This window comes from Oryzias latipes, chromosome 21 (assembly GCF_002234675.1).
Source record: "Oryzias latipes chromosome 21, ASM223467v1".
Taxonomy (NCBI): domain Eukaryota; kingdom Metazoa; phylum Chordata; class Actinopteri; order Beloniformes; family Adrianichthyidae; genus Oryzias; species Oryzias latipes.
The window spans coordinates 14,666,838-14,686,095 of NC_019879.2; the positions used below are offsets into that span (position 1 = coordinate 14,666,838).

The following is a 19,258-nucleotide window of genomic DNA, read 5'->3' on the forward strand; positions in this document are numbered from 1 at the left end:
GTCAGTCGTAGGTAAACTTCATGTCAGCCACAATCTGACATCTAAGCTTCAAACATGCTGTGATAGTGTAAACAGGTGAGAATTCAGCATGGAAAAAGTGCCAAGCAGACAAATTGCATGGACAAAAAACTAGAACATCACAAGTGGTATCTGCTTTGCTGAAGAGGAAATTCACATCACGCAAGGTAAAATCACCTTTGATGTCCACACTGAACGTGATGGTGTCACCTTTTGTTCTGCAGCAAAACAAGCCAGAATGGGCAACTTCTGCAGAATGGACAACCAGTTTCCTCACCAAGCTGTCAGCTATAATATCTATTCCATTTTGAGGAAGGAGCTTTGACCCATCTTTGTACCAGTGCACCTGGGCAGAAGAATCTGAGACCTCACATTGCAGAACAATGGGAAAGCCAGTTTGAATGGTTTTGTTTCTCTCAGCATCCGGAATTCCTGCAAACCTCACAGGTGGGGCTACAAATTTACATATTACAATGATTTGTTATGACAGTTTTTCCAGGTGTAAATTAAGGTATGTTTACATTTAAACATATTTAATGTGTGCATACAAAACAGTAAGATGATATGGTTTAATAAATAATTATGAAAATAAAAATTAAGACTCTCACCTTCTACTTCCACATTGAACCTGATGACATCGTCAATGGCATCACAGCAGTACACTCCTGAATGTGAGAACTCTGCTGATTGAATGACTATTCGTCTCATAGTGCCTTCTGATTGGATGTGAAGGCCCTCTATTGTTTGTAATTCCACCCCATTTTTGTACCAATGGACTGGAGCTGTAGGGTCAGAAAGCTCACAGTATAGAACTATGGGGTTCCCAACTTCCACAAATTTGTTCCGATCCATTTCAGATAGTGGAGAAAACTTCACCAATGGAGCTGTAAGTGTGAGAAAAAGACCTTTTGTCATTGTCTTTTTCTGTTAACAAGGGTGCTAGTGTAGTACATTGTCTTTTTTATTTTTTATTTTAGCTAGGCAAATCCTCAATCAAAACAATATTTGTCAAGAAAGCCTCATATATACTAAAGAAAAAAAATCACATCAAGCAGTATGTACCTTGAATGTAAAGTGCTGCTGAATCACGAATACCATAGGCAATAAAAGTTATCTCGGCCCCATTGTCTGTGTCCCGTACTCCTCGTATGCGAAGAGACTGGTGTGTTCTTGACCGACGCATGGAATAACGCTCATCCTCCTGGAGCTGTGTCCCATTTAAAAACCATGTTCCAATAACCGATGCAGAAAGTTCAATTGAGAAGGCAGCATCTTGGCCTTCTGGTACCAAGGCATCCTGCAATGGAGCTTGTATTCTCGCCACAGGAACTGGAAAAGAAAGTTTTGATTTATCAAGTTATACTGCCAACTAAGAAAAGACAAAAAAATAACAGCATGGTGTTTTTTACTTGGTTACCTAAGTGAACAGTTTTTGGAAACTCAACATTGTTGCTTTTCCCATATTTGTTCACACTGCAAATTCGAAAGCGATAGTCAGCTTCACATGGGACACTGTCACCAAGGATCTCCACAGAGGTGGCAGAGTCGGTGGTCAGACACTGTACCCACTCCTGTGAACCAGTGCCAACTTCCTGCCGTTCAAGCACGTATCCAGAGGGAGGGTTCTTTCTGGAATCTGGGGCAGGAACCCATGAGAGGAGAGCTGCGTTTGCACGCTCTGTGTTCATCTGCACTCCCACTGGACAACTTGGTGGACTGTGCCTGGCGGCTAGAACAAGATCACAGCTTGAAAACTCTACATTTTGAAATTTCTAATTCTAACTTGTTTCTAAAACTTTCTGATGAACTGTCAAAATACATTCTTCTACCAAAGACTGTCAGGGTTTGTGGAACTTACCTTTCACTCTTAACTGAGATGAAGTCTTGGATCTGCCAACAAGGAAAGTCACGAGACCAGAGTCTTCAGGCATTGTGTTAACAAAGACCAGGATGTGAGTGCGACCAAAAGACTTGAGAATTGTTTGGTGGGTTTCACGAAGCTCTATGCCATCTTTGTACCAGTGTATGTCCATTTCTTCTTTTTCGACCTCCACACAAAAGGCAGCATTCTCACCTTCCAAGACATCAACTTTTCTTGGAAGTTTCCTCATAATTGTACCTGCAGTAGATACAGTAACAATTTTGTTGCATTCCGTCTTGTTCTGAATGATTCTTTGATATTTTAAAGAGAAGCCGATATTTTTATTGTTTCTCATAGCATTTTGCAGTCTTAACACTGTTCTGTCAATAGTTTTTAACAATGTATGTCTGCCGGGAATCTTTCTTTCTTTCTTAAGGATAGATTCCACATTCTTTGGAAAGCACTGTTGTAAAAATCTATACACATATGCTTTATAAAATTACATAAACTTCCAGGTCCTAGTTGTGTTTTCCAACATGGTTGCTGTTAGGCCTGGGCGAAAAATCGATTGAATGAATTAATTCGAATTTTTGTTAGGGGCGATTTCAAAAATAACTAAATCAAGTTTTTGTGTAATGCCGCATTTTGGGCTCCCCAGAGCTTCCGTAGAATTATTTTCACACGGCGTTGTGGAAAGCGACAAACAACAACATCATAGCACACACGAAACAGCAAACGACAGCATTGCTATCGGTGAGAGTGGCAAGTTTGTTCCCAAGAAAGGAATAAAATCATCTGTTGTTTGGAACTGGTATGGGCTTGCTGCCACAGACGTGGAGAAAGAGACCCCACGCTGCAACATTTGCCTAAAGCCCATCGTAGTCAAAGGCTAGCACTCACTCTCCCGTGGCACGCGCTCAGTCCTCTTACACACGCAGCGGCCCGACACACATATACATACTCATTCTAAAACGCTTTTATAGTTAGTTTATTAGTTAGATAGTTAGTTGTTACTGTTATTTGTTAATAAAGAATACTGCGTTGTAATTATTACTTGTTTTTTTTTTCCACTTTCGGCTTCTCCCATCAGGGGTTGCCACAGCGAACAAGTCGCATGGTAAATTTGGCAATGTTTTACGCCGGATGCCCTTCCTGACGCAACCTTCTCAAACCGGGCTTGGAACCGGCAGAGGTAGAGAAGGGAACAGGGAGCAGCCTGGAGTTGAACCCGGGTTTCACGGACGGAAGGCGCCGCAAACCAGCACGAGCTAAACTGGCTCCCTCCGTTGTAATTATTACTTGTACCGGTATTCAATTGCGACGCGGCAGCCGGAGGATTTTGTGTTCGGCGGGGGTGGGGGGGGTTTACCGCGACTCCTGATGTGAAGACGGGGTTTCTTAGTTTAATTAAAACCTTAGACCCCAGATTTGAGCTGTATTGTTAATCCTTTAGAAAATGGTGCTAGTCTCAAGGTGAATGTTTGTCTCCTTTTAGTCTAGACTACAAAGTGTGACTTAAAACACAGCTGGGACTTTAAGTAAGTAAGTAACCTTTATATTTTGGACAAGTGAAAACAAGTGTACATAATAACAAAATAACAAAAAAAGACAAAAACAAGACAACAATTATATAGAACAAGACAAGACAAAATTTCATAAACAACACAAGTCCAAAAGGGAGTGAGAAGAAGAAAAATCTTATACTTAACATTGATTCCAAGAGAGTGTTTATTTGTTTATTATTTATCCCAGATATTACATTACATTTGTCTTGAATTTGATTAAATAAAAGCAAAATTTGCTTTAAGTGTTCTGCCCTTTGTACTTTTTGCTTTCATTAAGTAGGGGGGAGGGGGATTGGGAAAAAATAGGAAATCGAATTTAAAACAATTTAAATCGAAGATTTTATTTTTAGGCCATATCGCCCAGCCCTAGTTGCTGATCTTATTTAGGTTTTGTGGATACAATAGAAGTTTAATATAATATTTAAGGCGACCGTGGTGCAGAGCTAGAGTGGTCAACCTCTGATCTGATTACTGCAGGTATGGTTCCCGCCTTGCCCACCCATATGTTGAATTGTCCTGGGGCAAAACACTGAACCCTTCATTGATCTTGGTGGTTCTAGAGAGGCGCCAGTGTTTGTCCACTATCAGTGTGTAAATATATGTTTGCATTGGTTAATTGGACTGTGACTGTTAAGCGCTGTGGGCCTTCTCAGAAGGTAGTAAAGCACTATACAAGTATAAACCACCTACCATAGGTATAGTAAAGTGATATGTAGGTATACACCATATACCTTCTGGTTGGTAAATGTATATCTAGCATTAAGCCTCAGTTCCACAGATGTCCAACAGTTTTTTAGTGCCACATGCACCATTGTGCAGTCCCATTGAAAAGTATGGGACTCCACAATGGTGTTAACACTTTGACTTACTTTTAGATGTCATGAGTGGAACAAATATCAGGGGTACAATCTGTCTCGAAAACACTGCCAAGCATTCAGAAAGTCTTGTACCTTTGTAATATTTGTCCTGGACATTGTTTAAACCTATCACTCCAGGGGCAGTGATGCATTAGGCAGGTACACATTGTGATTGGGGTTTCCTCTATCTAAATCAACCATGTGCTTGGGCAGGACAAAACAAAGAGGATGTTTTTGAGTCCATCTGCCAGCCAATCAAAAAAAGTTGACCAATTTATTTTGGTCCCAACACAAGTCCCTTCATAAGTTTCATGGGGTATAAAACTCTGCTGTCTGGATAACATCTCAAATGTCTTTACTGAACACATAACTGCTGTCCTTAAACAGCTTTCTTTGTTCACAGTCCATTTTAATTCCACAATCATTCCCCTCACTTTGAAAACTCTCCACAACCTGCCCCCTTTCTGTCTCTCTGCTGTCTTCATTGCCTTTTTATCCATCATGAGGTCAAGAACAATGACCTTCAGTTTGCTTCAGTTCTCTGTTCAGTTTGTGAATTTTACTTCCCTCTCACTTTAACTGAGATTTTGAAGTTGTTTATACTGTGTTATCTTACACAAGGTGACAAGTGCTTATAAATGTATTTTTAAATTTGTTATTATCATATAAACTTTTTACAACAATGTTACTCTTTAAAATGCTTTTACAAAAAATGACTTACCTTTAACAGCTACTTCTGCTATGCTTCGACCACCATCAGGCATCTCACATAGATAGATCCCATCATCATCGATCCCTATGTCACGGATCGTTAGCCGCCGTTTTGTTCCCCATTCTTCCATTCCATATTTGGCCCCTGGCTGCAGTCGTCTATCCTCCAAATACCATGTGATCGGAACAGAGTCTTCTGGAACTTCGCACTCAAGAACAGCTAAATCTCGTTCCCATACTTCAAGGTCAATGAGAGGCTGCTTAAATCTTACCGGCGGCTCTGGGATCAGAGGCAGAACACACATTGTTTAAGCTAATGTGACGTATTCTAATACAATTAAAAGAAATTGAAATATGAGTACTTGTCTCTTTTATTATAATCTATCTATAGATGCATTTCAGAAACAGAGTACAGTGATCCCTCGCTATAACACGGTTTACTTTTCACGGTTTCGCTACTTCACGGATTTGCATCGTGCATTGTGTTCTGCATTCTGATTGGCTAAAAAGTCACTCCGCTTCTTCTCTACCTGTGTGTCAATAACGTTGCAGTTTAATATGTACACGTACGTAAAACAGCTTGCCAAATTTACATTACGTACGTGTAAGTTCTCTCGCAATTTCGAGTTTCTCTAAAACCCATAGAAAAAAGAGCGACAACAACTGCCTATCACTATGTTCTTCTCCTGAACAAACACAGCTGCACTGCGGGCTTCAAAAGAAGAAAACACTGCAGAGCGGAGTCAGGATGCAGCGGCTCAGTCTGAAGAACAGTGAAATACACCTGCGTCACTATTTGTCCGACTGTACTTTGTATTTTTTTTATAATCATTCTAAATTTTCTCCCGTTTAATCCAATTACTCTCAGGTCGCGGCTAATCTCCGCGATTTGAAGCTTTCTGTTCACATTGATGATTAAAATTATTATTTGACAGTGCAGTACAGAAGATATTTGTTGAAAAAAAACTTTTCTAAAGTACTTTTATTTTTAAAACAAATGCTTGAGCCTGTAAAATGGTTTGTTCTATCTTTTCAATGTATAATAGAGTTTTCAATTGTATAATACTTGTTAAAAATGTAGAGGTTTCTACTTCACGGATTTTGCCTGTCACGGGTTCTTTTTGGAACGTAACTCCCGCGAAAAACAAGGGTTTACTGTAATACGTTCACACCAGGCTCAGAAACACTCGTTCCAGTGACCGCTTCTAATAGAAAGACAATTTAAACAATCACCTATGCACTTTTTGTCTTTTGCGTGCAAAACTCTCGCTTTCATGCATTGCTACGCAAGTTTTTAAATCAGCTTTGAGCTCTATGTACAAAATGCAGGGCAACAGAACATATTTTAAAAGTTAAACCAGTTGAAGTTTGAACAATTAGGGATTTGGATTTGGTAATCACGTATGGCTAGTGTACTTTTCAAAATACAGAATTACCAACTGTTTGAAAATAGATTATGAAGGAGAAATTGTAAATTGTTGTTTGTGCTCGGCCGGAATTATATGAAATCAAGTTTTTCATATATCGGAATAGAGCTGTGAAAGCAGAAACCTAGAGCAAGACTCACAGGATTTGTACCACTTCGTCATTTTGCACCAAGGTTCTTCAAACTGAGCTTACATGGACTAGTATCTATCAGATAGCGACAGACTTGCATTAACACCATACGCTGAAAGCGCGTTCAAGAACCCATTCTGTGTAATCTTGAAAGTGACGTACATGCCCGATGTATAGCTTAATAGTTTAAGTAAGTTGAGCTTTGTAAACTCACTGTACAAATATTTCCTTGTACTGTATGATGCTAAATTGAAACATGCTTACATGAAATGTAAGTTATATAAATAAGATGAGGAAAATCATGACACACAAGACATTTTGAGTTGAGGAATTGGATGGTTATTAACACATTGGGGTGTTGGATAAAAAATAAACGGTCTGTAAGTGATACCATCAGACAGTACCAGACAGCTGTAAACAACTAATTGTGTACTGAACTTGATGGTATGTATGCAAAGCTCACCACTTCCTTAACTTGCAAATGTTCTAAGGAAAGGCCAGTTACCCATAGAGCTTACCACTGACACACAAATTAAATTTCTTCATTCAAATTGTTTGTGCATTAACACACCGTCTATCTCTGGAGGTTACAACAGTTTTTTCGTCCTGCGGGTTTGGACTCCTCTGAGTCATGTGAGAAACATGAACCTCTACTAAAATTCTTCTATCACATAGACACACCTTAAATCCCATTGCAAGGAGGAACTATGCAGACATTACACTACATCTTCAAACCATTTGATTAGATTGTAGACCCAAGTTAAACTGATTACTGATATCACTTACTCAGACCAGCTGAGGATGCAAATACTTTAAACTAAGTCGAGCTAAAAAGATATACCTAAAGCAAAGTGTCAAACTGTAAAAAGAGTAATTCTGTAGTTATTTTAGCAACTCTTGATTTTTTGAATTGCAATAAAATGCTTGCGTTCACACATTTCATTATCCCTTGTGTCTTTGGATCTCCTACAAGAAATGATCTCAGTTCCTATCTTAGACTTACTGACATCATCCATGCTTCACATGAACAGAAACCAGATCCAACAACACACCATTACCTACTCAGTCACTTACTCACATAAAAAGGGATTGCAGGCTTGAGCTGTGCTGCATTTACTCATCACAAAAGGTCAGCTCTCTTAACTTCACATTTCTTGTTCATAACAGTCTTAGACAAATAAAAATGATACTTTTCACTTACCCTTGACAGAGAGGTGTACAGCACTAAGGGTTTGCCCAGCAGTGTTTGATGCAGCACACACATAGACTCCGTTATCCTTTTGCTTACAGTACAGTACTTTAAGGGTAAAGTATCCTTCTCTGTCCTCATATAACAAGTAACGCCTTCCAGACAGTATGAGCCTGCCATCTTTTCTCCAGATTATTTCTGGTTTGGGTTTGCCAGTCACAAAGCAACGGAATTTGGCATGTTTGCCTTCAGTCACAGCAAACATCTTCACCTTTGTTGACTTGGTTATTGTTTCGTCTTTTAGTCTGTTTAGGACTTGTTTACCACTCCTTGTTTTCCCTTGGTGGACTTTCCAGTGGCCATTTGTATAACCATTACGGTTCCCTTCCTCTTCATGTCCAGGACCTGCATCAACAAGCAACACAGCTCCTGCTAGTGCTTCCCCAAATTCATTCCTTGCTTTGCAGGTATATACACCACCATCTGGAGCACGGGTCTTAAAAATTTTGAGCTGGAACCATCCACCATCCTGGCAACCCACATTGAAATGCGTGGTCTCAAATATATCATTGAGTTTTCTTCCATCCTTTTCCCAGACAATCTCTGGTTTTGGGTTTCCCCAAAGCTTACAAGAGAATACGGCATCTTCCCCACGGCCGACACGAGTGGATAGTGGCTTGATAAGGAACCGTGGCTTGTTCTCCTCTCGTAGCTCCATCTCCTGTGCCTCACCTTCGACTTTTAATGTGGCTGCAGCGTATGTCTCCCCAATACAGTTCTTTGCTTTACAAATGTACTGGCCACTATCTTCGATAGTTACGGCGGAAATTATAAGGTTGTATACATTGCCGTCCTCAAAGACCCTGTATCGTCCTTGTGGGTCAATCTTTTCATTGTTTCGCTCCCAGATGACAGCAGGCCTTGGATCACCACCAATTTGACACTTCAGGACTGCATCAGTTCCACTTTGCACGATGACAGGTCTTGGATAAGCTAGAAAACGTGGAGCACCGCCAAACACATCCATCTCTGCTTGCACAGATCCTCTTCACCAAAAGTCGTCTTGGAGGTTAGTAAATGTTTTTTTTTTTCAGTAGGGCAAGACAGACCACTCTCCGACCACAAGGTTCTGGGGATAAAAAGAAAGTAATAACTTCCTTTGGCATAAAACAAAAAGATTAGGAATGGAAAAAACATCATATTAATTTAAAAATGCAGAATTAGTATAGATTTTGAAAATATTTCCACATTCCATTCATTTTTGTTCCGACCCGGCTTAACTGTTTTCTATCGGAGTTAACCCCGTCATTTGGAAACTAAAATATGACTTCTGTCATGTCAATGTTCACCCTTTGCCCCCTTTCAGTGCATGTGTTTCAGCACAAGCAGATGGTATGAATATTAGGCCTAATTGAATTACTTAGCTCTATCTGCATGAGAGGAAAGCATGGCACGGTGAGTTGGAAGAAGTAGCCCTGTGCTGTTGCAACAGGAGCAACAACACCTAGCCAGTACAGCTGGTGCTGTATTTCAGTGGGAAAGGGCTTAGTATAGTAAACCCTAAAAAAAGATCTGTGAAAGAATGTGTGTCATGTATCACAAAGATGGCTGAGAAACCAGAATTTTCACAAAATATATCAGCCAAAAATGATGTGGAAGTCTCCAAAGAAGAACTTTTTTGTCTTCAAAGTAAGTGTCTTGTTCAACATTTATTGGGATTGCAGTGTTTGGTTGTTTTCGCTAAATAGGACTTAAAAGATTTTTGATTTGTGTATCACTATCCAAGGCTAGTGAATGGATTAGTGATTACATGTGTTTAGCTCAAAACAAAAGGGCTCCCAGATCCTGCTTTTCTGATGGGCTCTTCATGTGGGAAGGTAGTAAGCCCTCTAATGAGATTGTGGGTATTCTCTGGTTTCAACTCACTCTTGAAAGCATGTTCATGAGGTAACTGTCTGGTCAACATTCAGGTAGAGGAGACCACATGTTTGCTTGCGACATGACCAGGAAGATCTGAACTTTTAAAATTTTGGTAACCAAGCATAAAAGCATTGTTTCTAAATCTGTTATAGTTGGCCATTTTGGGGTCATAAAATTATACAAATAAACTTCACAGGACAAACAGAAAAATATCAAATCTTGCAGTATTTTATCAAGCCCCATTTTAGTAAATATCTAGTAACAGAATGTAACATCGATATCTACCTCATGGTTGTTTAAATAGCAGCCAAATGCTATCTGATACATGTTGATAGAGTGTATCAGATTTTTTTGTTTTATTATGTTTACCTATTTGCTTCTTATATTAGTTGTTTTGGTTTTGTCTTGCTATGGCCCGCAGCAGCAGTCACTAACTGCAAGGACCATATTGTTTTCACATTTGGAGAGATTTTCAGCGAAAATTTGACCCCTGCCGCCTACTCGAAAAGTCACCAAAATGTGCACACACCCAGGAAAAATTGAAAATAAATTTTCCACAAAGTCAACGTCACCCCCCCAAAGACGATGACATCACGGCGAGCGATTCCATGAAAAAACCTAATGGGCCAAAAATTGCGTAAGGGGCCGAACATGTTTTTTTCCAAAATACAGTTAAAAAAAAAAAAAAACACACGTGTTGGGGATATCCCAAGAAAGTGTTGAAATCGTTATGGGACGGCCACACTCTGAGAATTGGTGATTTTTTTGTTTTTCCACAATATGGAAAAACAACACTTTTGTTTGAGCGATGTTCACGAAATTGCACACACGGGCTGGCAGCTCCAGTCTACAAACACCACAGAAGTGTCATTGACCTTTGGCCTTGGGAAAAAAAAGCATGTTTATCGACCGGTAACCAACTCTTCCTAGGGATTTTTCTCAGGCATCCATATCAAGGTCATGTGGACAAAATGTTGGAATTACAACGACGTGTCCATGGCGAATTCACAACCGCTGCGATCTTAGCTAGCTCGCACAGTTTTTATCGGAATGTCGTGAAAATGAAAAGTGCGATCCCCTGGCCCGGGCTGAACAAAACGATGTAACATACGACAACATCGATAAAGGAATGTAGGCGTGGTGAGAAAAAAAACGTTGCAAAAAAATGTTTGACTGAAAAAAAAAAAATCTGAATATTTTCGGCTAACGAAACCGATATAACCTATTCGGGGATATCCAAATAAAGTTTTGAAATCATTACAAGATGGCGACATGACCTATGTGCAAAAAACCACGAGTTCGCCATTTTCGCGTTTTTACACAGCATGGAAAAATGAACTTTTTTTTCAAGCGATTTTCATGAAATTTCACACACATGTTGCTAGCCTAAATCTACAACCGCCTCTGAAATGTCGTTAAGATTTGACTTTGGAAAAAGGCAGCCACCTTTATTTACGGATTCAAACGAATACTTGTCATTGGGATTTTTATCAATCACCTTGAAACTTCTTTGGCATCAATGCCAAGCTACTGTGGAAAAATTGTTGGAATTAGAAGTTGTAGATTTTGAATGGCGTTTGCGTGGCGCGCTAGCAAATGTGGCGCGCTGTTATAACTCCCATGTCTTTCAATGAGAAACTGTGAAAATTGAATGCTTGCATCCATAGTTGGAACTGAACATAATAAAAAAACACTGGATATGGACTTATAAGAAATGTGGGCGTGGTTATCATTAAACCTCTGTTGCTAAGGACAACCAAAACTTTACTTTTCCAGTTCATCTGAAACTGACGTTGATCTGTTCATCATTCCGAGGCGACAAATATGTAAATCATTCTTCTTCTTCTTTCTCTTTCGGCTTTTCCCATCAGGGGTCGCCACAGCGAATCATCCTTTTCCACCTCACTCTATCATGGACATCTTCTACCCTAACATTAGCCAACTTCATGTCCTCTGTTAAGACATCCATGTATCTCCTCTTTGGCCGTCCTCTTGCCCTCCTGCCAGGCAGCTCCATCTCCAACATCCTTCTACCAATATATCCACTATCCCTCCTCTGAACATGTCCAAACCATCTCAGTCTGGCTTCTCTGACTTTGTCGCTAACACAGGCAACATGAGCCGTCCCTCTGATGTACTCGTTCCTTATCCTGTCTAACATGGTCACTCCTAAGGAGAACCTCAACATCTTCATCTCCGCTACCTCCATCTCAGCCTCTTGTCTCTGTCTCACTGCTACCGTCTCTAACCCATAGAGCAGAGCTGGTCTCACCACTGTCTTGTACACCTTTCCTTTGAGTCTTGCTGGCACTCTTCTGTCACACAACACTCCTGACACTTTCCTCCAACCGCTCCAACCTGCCTGCACTCGCCTCTTCACCTCTTTTCCACACTCCCCATCACACTGAACTGTTGACCCCAAGTACTTAAACTCCTGCACCTTCTTCACCTCAGCCCCCTGTAACCTAACGCTTCTACCTTGATCCCTCTCGTTCAGACACATGTATTCTGTCTTACTACGACTGATCTTCATGCCTCTTCTTTCCAGAGCAAACCTCCACCTCTCTAGCTGTTCCTCCACCTGCTCTCTACTCTCACTGCAAATTACAATGTCATCCGCAAACATCATTGTCCAGGGAGATTCCTGTCTTACCTCATCTGTCAGCCTGTCCATCAGCATAGCAAACAAAAAAGGACTCAAAGCTGATCCTTGGTGTAGTCCCACCTCCACCTTGAACTCCTCTGTCTGACCAACAGCACATCTCACCACCGTCATACTTCTCTCATACATGTCCTGAACTACTCTGACATACTTCTCTGCCACTCCAGACGACCTCATACAGTACCACAGCTCCTCCCTCGGCACCCTGTCATACGCCTTCTCTAAATCTACGAACACACAATGCAGCTCCTTCTGACCTTCTCTGTACTTTTCCATCAACATTCTCAAAGCAAAAATGGCATCTGTGGTGCTCTTACGGGGCATGAAACCATACTGCTGCTCACAGATCTCCACCTTCTTCCTAAGCCTGGCTTCCACTACTCTTTCCCACAGCTTCATTGTGTGGCTCATCGACTTTATTCCTCTATAGTTGCTGCAGTTCTGCGTGTCACCCTTGTTCTTAAAGATCGGAACCAGAACGCTTCTCCTCCATTCCTCAGGCATCTTCTCACTCTCTAAAATCCTATTGAACAACCTTGTTAGAAATTCCACTGCTGCCTCTCCTAAGCACTTCCATACCTCCACAGGAACGTCATCAGGACCAACGGCCTTTCCGCTCTTCATCCTTTTCAGAGCCTTCCTAACCTCATCCTTTCCAATCTCTGCTACTTCCTGCTCCACAACAACCACATCTTCCTCCCTTCTTTCCCTGTCATTTTCCACGTTCATCAGCTCCTCAAAATACTCCTTCCATCTTTTCTGTACACTCTCCTGGGTTGTTAGCACCTTTCCATCTCTGTCCTTAATCACCCTTATCTGTTGCACGTCCTTCCCATCTCTGTCTCTCTGTCTGGCTAGCCTGTACAAGTCCTTCTCTCCTTCCTTTGTGTCTAACCTGTCATATAGCTCATCGTAAGCCTTCTGTTTGGCCTTTGCCACCTCTCTCTTCACTCTACGCTGCGCTTCCTTGTACTCCTGTCTACCTTCCTCAGTCCTTTCTACATCCCACTTCTTTTTAGCCAACCTCTTCCTCTGGACGCATTCCTGTACTTCCTCATTCCACCACCAAGTCTCTTTACCGTCTTTCCTCTTTCCAGATGACACACCTAGCACCTTCCTACCTGTTTCCCTGATAATTTCTGCTGTAGTTTCCCAGTCATCTGGAAGCTCATCCTGACCACCCAGACCCTGTCTCAACTTCTGCCTAAATTCCTCACAAGTTTCTTCATTCTGTAGCTTCCACCACTTGGTCTTCTTTTCTGTTTTCCCTCTCTTCTTCTTCCTGACCTCCAGAGTCATCTTACACACCACCATGCGGTGCTGTCTGGCTACACTCTCTCCTACCACCACTTTGCAGTCAATAACCTCTCTCAAATGACCTCGTCTACATAGGATGTAGTCCACCTGGGTACTCCTACCTCCACTTCTGTATGTCACTCTATGTTCCTCTCTCTTCTGGAAGTAAGTGTTGACTACAGCCATTTCCATCCTCTTCGCAAAGTCCACCACCATCTGTCCCTCCAGATTCCTTTCCTTCACACCAAACCTGCCCATCACCTCCTCATCACCTCTATTGCCCTCACCAACATGCCCATTAAAGTCTGCTCCAATAACAACTCTCTCTCCTCTGGGGAAACTCTGTATGACCTCATCCAACTCACTCCAGAATCTCTCCTTCACTTCTAACTCACAGCCAACCTGTGGCGCATACCCACTGACTACATTCACCATCACCCCTTCGATTTCTAACTTTAAGCTCATCATCCTGTCTGAGACTCTTTTCACCTCTAGAACACTGTTTACAAACTCCCCCTTCAGAATCACTCCTACCCCGTTTCTCTTCCTATCAACACCATGATAGAACAGTTTGTATCCTCCTCCAATACTACGTGCCTTGCTGCCCTTCCACCTTGTCTCCTGCACACACAGTACATCTACCTTCCTTCTCTCCATCATGTCTGCCAGCTCTCTGCCTTTCCCTGTCATTGTGCCAACGTTAAGAGTCCCTATTCTCAAACCTATGTTCCTGCCTTTTCCCTTCTCTCTCTGGCCACGGGCCCTTCTGCCTCCCCTCTTTCTTCGACCAACAGTAGTCAAATTTCCACCGACACCCTGTAGGTTAACAGCATCGGTGGCGGTCGTTGTTAACCCGGGCCTCGACCGATCCGGTATGTCTAAAGTGTTGTGGATGATTCGCATGGTTATTTTGGCAATTTTTACGCCGGATGCCCTTCCTGACGCAACCCTCTCTATTTATCCGGGCTTGGGACCGGCACAGAGGCAACTGGCTTGCAACCCCTGTGGCTAGATTAAATATGTAAATCATTGCTATGCAGATAAAATCAACAGAAAAGCCGCCATTTTGAAAAAAGTGGATTCTTTATCAACTTATCACGTGTAGCTCTTACCAATGGAGCAATGTGTCTTTCTGTGTGAGTTGATGATGCTCAGTGCAATGCTAGCACTTTTAGCCACATTAGCATAACTAGCATAGTTAGCATTAATAGCATCTTAAGCAATGCGTTTTTCTGAGTGACTTGATGATGCTGATCGCAATGCTAGCACTTTTAGCCACATTAGCATAGTTAGCATTTTTAGTATATGCAGCTTTGACTAGCTTTGATCCAAGGTAGGCGGTGAGGGCGGGGGTGCTGCATAGAGGTGGGCAGCGAGAGCAGGTGGTGCGTAGAGGCGGGTGGCGGGGGCGAGTTGCGCCTGCAGGCCATACAACGCCGCTTGCGACTTTGATTTTAAATTTGAGTTGCTCCTTGTGAAAAGTGCCATATAAATACAGATTTACTTACCTACTTACAGTTAACAATGTGGTGCATTAAGTAAGAAAAAAATGTCAGAGATAAGTCCATCAGTCAGTCAGACTTTAACTGCATTCACAGAAATTCCAGAACTTGTTTGTAGCACGCTACACGTTAGCCAGCGTTTGAAAGAAGCGGTTATCCGGTTGTCCGAGACAACCAGATTTCACGGAGGACAACCAAAATGAGCCTGATGGTTGTCCGTGTGACAACCTGGTCTTTTATTCAACATTTTGGTACTTTTTGACTATTTTCCAAGTTTCAAAGATTAGTTTTTGGCAACCACTGAATTGAGACGTATGCAGCAAATTCTTTCCACTGACAAACGAAGTGCGTGCATGCTAGCGAATCCTTTCTGTTTCTACATGTGAACTTTTCAATAAAGATTGTTCAAATTAACGTGTTGAACGACAGTACCTGGCGCGACCGCTAGATGTCTCCAAAAACACGCTAAAAGATTTAAAACACATTCATAAAACACTACAACTTTCACTCATAACAGAACAGACTGACATGAGCAGAAAAAAACCTTTTTCCATGAGATTGATATGATATTCTAAATGTTTACATCAGTCTTTTTATTTTATGTTCTTCAAGCAACAATTATCAAAAGCAAAGAAAAAAAAAGAACCAATACATTTAAATCTGTGTAAAGATACTACTTATAAAAGATCTGATCTATAGATCTATATTAGTTATAATTATATTAGATTCAAGTTTTTGGCAATAGTTTGTGTAACCAGATGCTTCAATATTTAGTAAAATGTTTGTTTTTAATATTTAAAGAGTTTTTTAAATGTTCATCATAAGAGGCAGTTGATATTAGATGTATAGAAGAAATAAAGATTTAAGTACTGACATCTGAGTAGGTTTCATTGCTGTTGAATATTGGTATTGAAAGACAACCAAAAATTGGGGAGGACAACTAAGTTTACTTGCCAGGTACAACCATTTTTCCCCCTTATTTCTAACACTGTTAGCCATATTAAAAGCATTAGCAATAGCATATTTACAATATCTGTAACTGCCAACCTTGTTGCTAACATGTAAAAAACAGACTAATGCTTCTAAAAGAAAAACGTTACTGTGACTATGCTAACTTACAACCTTGTAAGGTTGTAATTGCTGTGACATCAGTGAACACAACCATAATTAATCTATATAAGACACTCCGGTTAAGAAGGCGCACTGTCATTTTTTGAAAAAAAAGGAAGGCTTTTAAGTGTGCCTTAAAATGTAAAAAGTATTTGTACATGTAAGTAAAAAGAAACCTCCTCAGGCTTTAGAGGTTTACTGGGGCGAGGATTTAATAGTGTCTAAGAAAGACTAAAATGAAAAAGAAAAATTATGTATGGTGAATTTTTACAATGCTGTGAAATTGCACAAATTGGATTTGGGATACTAAATTTGCTTAATGGGAACATGTCATTTAAAAAAAAATTGAATTTTTCGCAAAAGGTTTTTGCGCTTTGAGGAGGTGGTTTTTGAGGCGTATCAAAATTGACACATCTCTGTAGAAAAAATAACACTAGCGAACAAAAGCGAATTAAATGAGTCACATGACCAACAACTCTGCACCAGATTGCAGTCGTGGTTTTAGGCACGAGTTGTACTGGCAATCGCGCGGGGCGCAAATTTAAAGCAGACGGCGGCTCATAGCTTGGGAAAAAAAAAAAAAAAGACTGCGCCACTATTGGTTTTCTATTATCTGTTATATAACAGAGTTTGGAACGACTTGAAACCTGCTTGGGCCACCTGCCAGCCAGTGTAGCTGGAGCAATGGCATATGCTGCGCTGGAACCCAGCATAGCGCATCTGCTGTGGCAACCAGCCAGCCATTTAGGCCTCCTAATTCTTACGATATATTTCTTATTTTCATCAAGACAGCTGTAAAAAGATCCTTTCGTTTGATTCTTGTTTTTATTTTTCCCCTCTCAAACTAATGTGGGCCACAAAGACATGAAAGTAGTGACGGAAAGTGGCTTAAATGCAGCGAGAGGGAAGCTAACTATACAAGAAGAGACTCTGAATGATCTCGAAAAGCAATTTTAATCTGTAACCCTTGTGCTATCCTAAGTATTTTAACATTGGGAGTGGGGTCATCTAGACCCCACAAGACAGTGTGCTGAACCTTTTTTCTTCAATGATTTGTGATCTCCATTGGTGTCCATGGATTACATGAAATCCTCTTCACCTTTGTTCACCTTTGTAATGGGAGGCATAACACGTCAATGTAAGGGTGGGGTCATAGGTTAGCACAAGGGTTAATCTTTCTTTATATATGTCCTCTATCATCACAAAAATGCTACAAAAACATAAAAAAAAAAAACAACACAATTTACATATTTAAAGATGCCAGTAATGCTGCCTATTATCCTGTTAAAGGAGTGTAAAGCCTTTTCTGTTGCACACATTCATTGCCATTCCTAACCCAGACTGAACATCCCAGCGAGTTACCTTTAGGTCAAGCTGTGCATCCTAGAAAAACTGAGGACCCAAGAGCAAAACTTTAATATGTTGCAGTTTTCCTACTAAAATGCAAAATATTTAAGTTCTGTATTAAAAAATTTTTCTCAACAACCAAAATAATTAGGAGAGTATTTTAGTAAGAAAACATTCAAGATATTTGAAGAAATGCTTAAAGATATTTCTAATTTTGCCAAATATGTAACTAAACAGGAAAATAGCACCTTGTGTTCTTTTTAGAAAAAAATTCCCAGATAATACAACATAAATAAGGGATTGGTATAGTTTTTAGTTTTTGCTGGGTTACTGGTACTTCACTACTGAACTACTACTGAGGTGGAAGAATGATGATGTGGCCTTTTAATCAGAGGAGGACCAGGCAAGCACATTCCTGCTTATCAAGCAGGCTGATCAAAATCTTAAAACATGAACTTGCTGTGAGTCAGACTCAAATCATATCAGTGGAAGTTTTTCTTAACAGATCAACATCATGAAAAATGTACATTTTTACAAGTTGCACAAAAATGAATTCACTGTCTGACACGTTTCACTCACAGTGCTGAGACAATGTGCTTAAAATGTCTCCGGTATTCCCTGTGGTGCTTTAAAGATATACGTTTAACCCCTGTGTTAGCTTGTGTGGTTTAATCGGAAAGACCTCTGCCCCTTATGGAGTGATGAACCCCTACGTACCCTTACCTCGCTTCAGCCGCCAGGAACAACCATCAACATACATTCCGCAATAGCGATCGAAGTCCGAGTTAAGGAGCAATGCCAACCGTTTCTTGAAAGCCAAGTAGTGTTCCCAGTTGACTTTGGATTTAGACACATGCTATGCTCAAATGTCCAGAGCTCTTTTCCTATTCCCCCTCATTGATGTTTCTTAGTGGAACAAACCAAAAAAAGTCCAAATTCTACACCAAATGAACTAGAGTGGAGTGATTCCCACAAACTCCCTGTCGTTCAGACCTGAGACACCCCAAGTGTCATTGTTCATGGAATACTGTTAAATGCTTATGCAGCTGCTGCTGTCTTCTAAAAATACTGGCTGTCTTGATGACAGCAGTGAGGATAAGTCAGGCAGTTCCATTCACTTGCCAGCAGAGGGGCTAAAGATAGTTCTGCAGGCTTGTCCAGAGCAGACCCATTAGCCTGCTTTAGGGTTTGTAATAAATATCTTAGAAGAGCACATTTTGTCCTTGATATTCATCACTGATTTTTGTTGAACTAAAAGCATGTCTTTTTGATGTAAACTTACTACTCTTGGAAGTTTTTCACTTCAGACTATTTCGACAAAGGTACTCTACCTGAAACAATTCGAACATAGAACCACAGAGTAAACAGAACTCTAGCTATAAGCACAGATTTGTTTGATAGTATATATCATACACAAAATCAATTTGTAAAGTTGTCAAAACTGAAGAAACATTCAAAATTCTTGCTTTACTTCTACTTCTTTGTTGACTTTTTTACTGAACTCTGTTTATTTAAAATTCTGTGTTGTTGCTCTAATACATAATATGATAATGAGAAGAGATACAGCCTGAACATGTGTTAAGCTTAAAATAAGTACATGTATTGTGTTGCTTTGCAACTCCTTTGTGTGCAAAGGAGCAAGTGCAGAGCAGCAAGTGTTGTG

At 40.6% G+C, this 19,258-nt stretch overlaps 1 protein-coding gene across 17 annotated transcripts in view; it reads right to left on the reverse strand.

Annotated features, from left to right (window-relative positions):
- LOC101173103 (obscurin-like protein 1) overlaps nt 1–18,635 on the reverse strand; it is a 61,573-nt gene extending 42,938 nt beyond the window's left edge. For 7 of the 17 annotated variants that reach the window (XM_020713087.2, XM_020713086.2, XM_020713079.2 and 4 more), the window contains exons 1-8: nt 18,319–18,634; nt 7,771–8,887; nt 5,023–5,292; nt 1,877–2,137; nt 1,436–1,747; nt 1,081–1,347; nt 627–902; nt 196–471 (exon numbers count right to left, since the gene is read on the reverse strand). In XM_020713087.2, the coding sequence (XP_020568746.1) occupies nt 196–471; nt 627–902; nt 1,081–1,347; nt 1,436–1,747; nt 1,877–2,137; nt 5,023–5,292; nt 7,771–8,785 (2,677 nt within the window). In that variant the 5' untranslated portion in view covers nt 8,786–8,887; nt 18,319–18,634. Of the gene's footprint in view, nt 1–195; nt 472–626; nt 903–1,080; nt 1,348–1,435; nt 1,748–1,876; nt 2,138–5,022; nt 5,293–7,770; nt 8,888–18,318 lie in introns of all 17 variants that reach the window. The other 10 variants (XM_020713081.2, XM_020713085.2, XM_020713090.2 and 7 more) reach the window with 8 other exon arrangements.
- Between the last annotated feature and the right edge of the window lie 623 nt (nt 18,636–19,258).